The following is a 1,444-nucleotide window of genomic DNA, read 5'->3' as shown; positions in this document are numbered from 1 at the left end:
ACTGAGATAGTCAGGAGTATTTGAAATGCCGCTCTCAGATTTGGAAAAACATCTTCTCCATTCGAGATTGATTATAAAAGTAAGAAATTCTAATGGAGTTTTAGGTTTAATTTCTTTTCTACTGCGGAGTAACATTTTGCTGTCACATATTTTGATAAAAAGTTCTATTACATTGAAATCTGTATTATAAAATTCACCCAGATTTTTAAAATTTTTTTTCAAGGTCGTTATCAACATTATCCTTGTTTAATAAATTTTCAACGTCTAGTAGAAATCCAAATTTGAAATTAAGGTCACTTAATCGTGTACACATTTCTTGTTGGAGACGATCAAGAGTGCTTTTCATAACGCGAGAAATTTCACTTTCTGCGGAAAGATCACCATAGCCAATTCTCCAGGCACGTATTGTTGTATCCATATCCCATTTTTCACAAAGAGACTCTGCTTTTTCTATTGCCTCTTTACAGAGCTTGTCTCAAATTTCGGCTAGTTCAGTCGCTAATGATTCAAGATCATGGAACACTTCTCTAAAATTCATTCTAGGATCTTGTAATCTGAGCTGCACACGATCAATCCTTCTTAAGATTTCATACCAGAAATGAACTAAAGTTATAAAACTAAAGGTTAGTATATTTTGCAACAGAATTGTAGCTTCACTTCTGTTGTCACTTGTAGTGGTAGTGTGCTCTGCTAATTTTTCTATTAGTTCTTTTATATTCTCTAGCCCATAGATGATAACGATAACCGCTTGTATTCTGGCGCTCCATCGCGTTTCAGATGTGTGACCTGCCATCACGGCAGCATTATCGTAACATTGTGATCTGCAGTTTGTTAATGAAATTTCATCGTAATTTAATTTCTCTAAAATTGTATTTTCGATCGAGGCTGCATCTTTAGCATGTATTTCAATAAAACTCAAAAAAGATTCTTTGATGGAAACTTTTTTATTGATGAAATCAGCATCTACATACCTAGCGACTTGGGACATTTGCTCTCGATGAGAGATATCAGGAGTTGAATCAAGCAAAAGTCCATAATATTTATTTCTTTTGATATCGTTTATTAGTTGATTTCAAACTGTAGATGCCAGAAGATGAATGAATTTACTTTGAATCTGTGGTGACAAATATGAGAACAACAAATTTTTCTGTTTAGAAATTTTTTCATACTCTATTCACTTAATAATAGAATCGTCGAGTAGATGTAGTAAGTAATCTTATTTGATTTATTACTTACCAAGAATGCCTTGAACTTGAAAGGTAGTAACATAGTGCAATATACAATATAATTTATGCTGACATTAAACTTATATATAACATTTAATAACATTTCATTTTTATTCTAAGCAGAACGCAATGACAAGGACGTGAATTAAATATTGAAATATATTTAATTTGAATATGAATTTAATATAATATTTAATATGAATTAAGTATTATGAATA

At 31.2% G+C, this 1,444-nt stretch overlaps 1 protein-coding gene across 1 annotated transcript; it reads right to left on the bottom strand.

The window, feature by feature from the left end:
- Positions 1-475: 475 nt before the first annotated feature.
- LOC139425255 (uncharacterized) lies at positions 476-988 on the bottom strand. Its single transcript, XM_071179207.1, has one exon. It carries the CDS (start codon positions 986-988, stop codon positions 476-478), a length of 513 nt encoding a protein of 170 aa, XP_071035308.1.
- Between the last annotated feature and the right edge of the window lie 456 nt (positions 989-1,444).

This window comes from Parasteatoda tepidariorum, chromosome 3 (assembly GCF_043381705.1).
Source record: "Parasteatoda tepidariorum isolate YZ-2023 chromosome 3, CAS_Ptep_4.0, whole genome shotgun sequence".
Lineage (NCBI taxonomy): Eukaryota > Metazoa > Arthropoda > Arachnida > Araneae > Theridiidae > Parasteatoda > Parasteatoda tepidariorum.
Note: the sequence above shows the minus strand (reverse complement) of the source record. Positions and strands in the feature narration are given on the sequence as shown.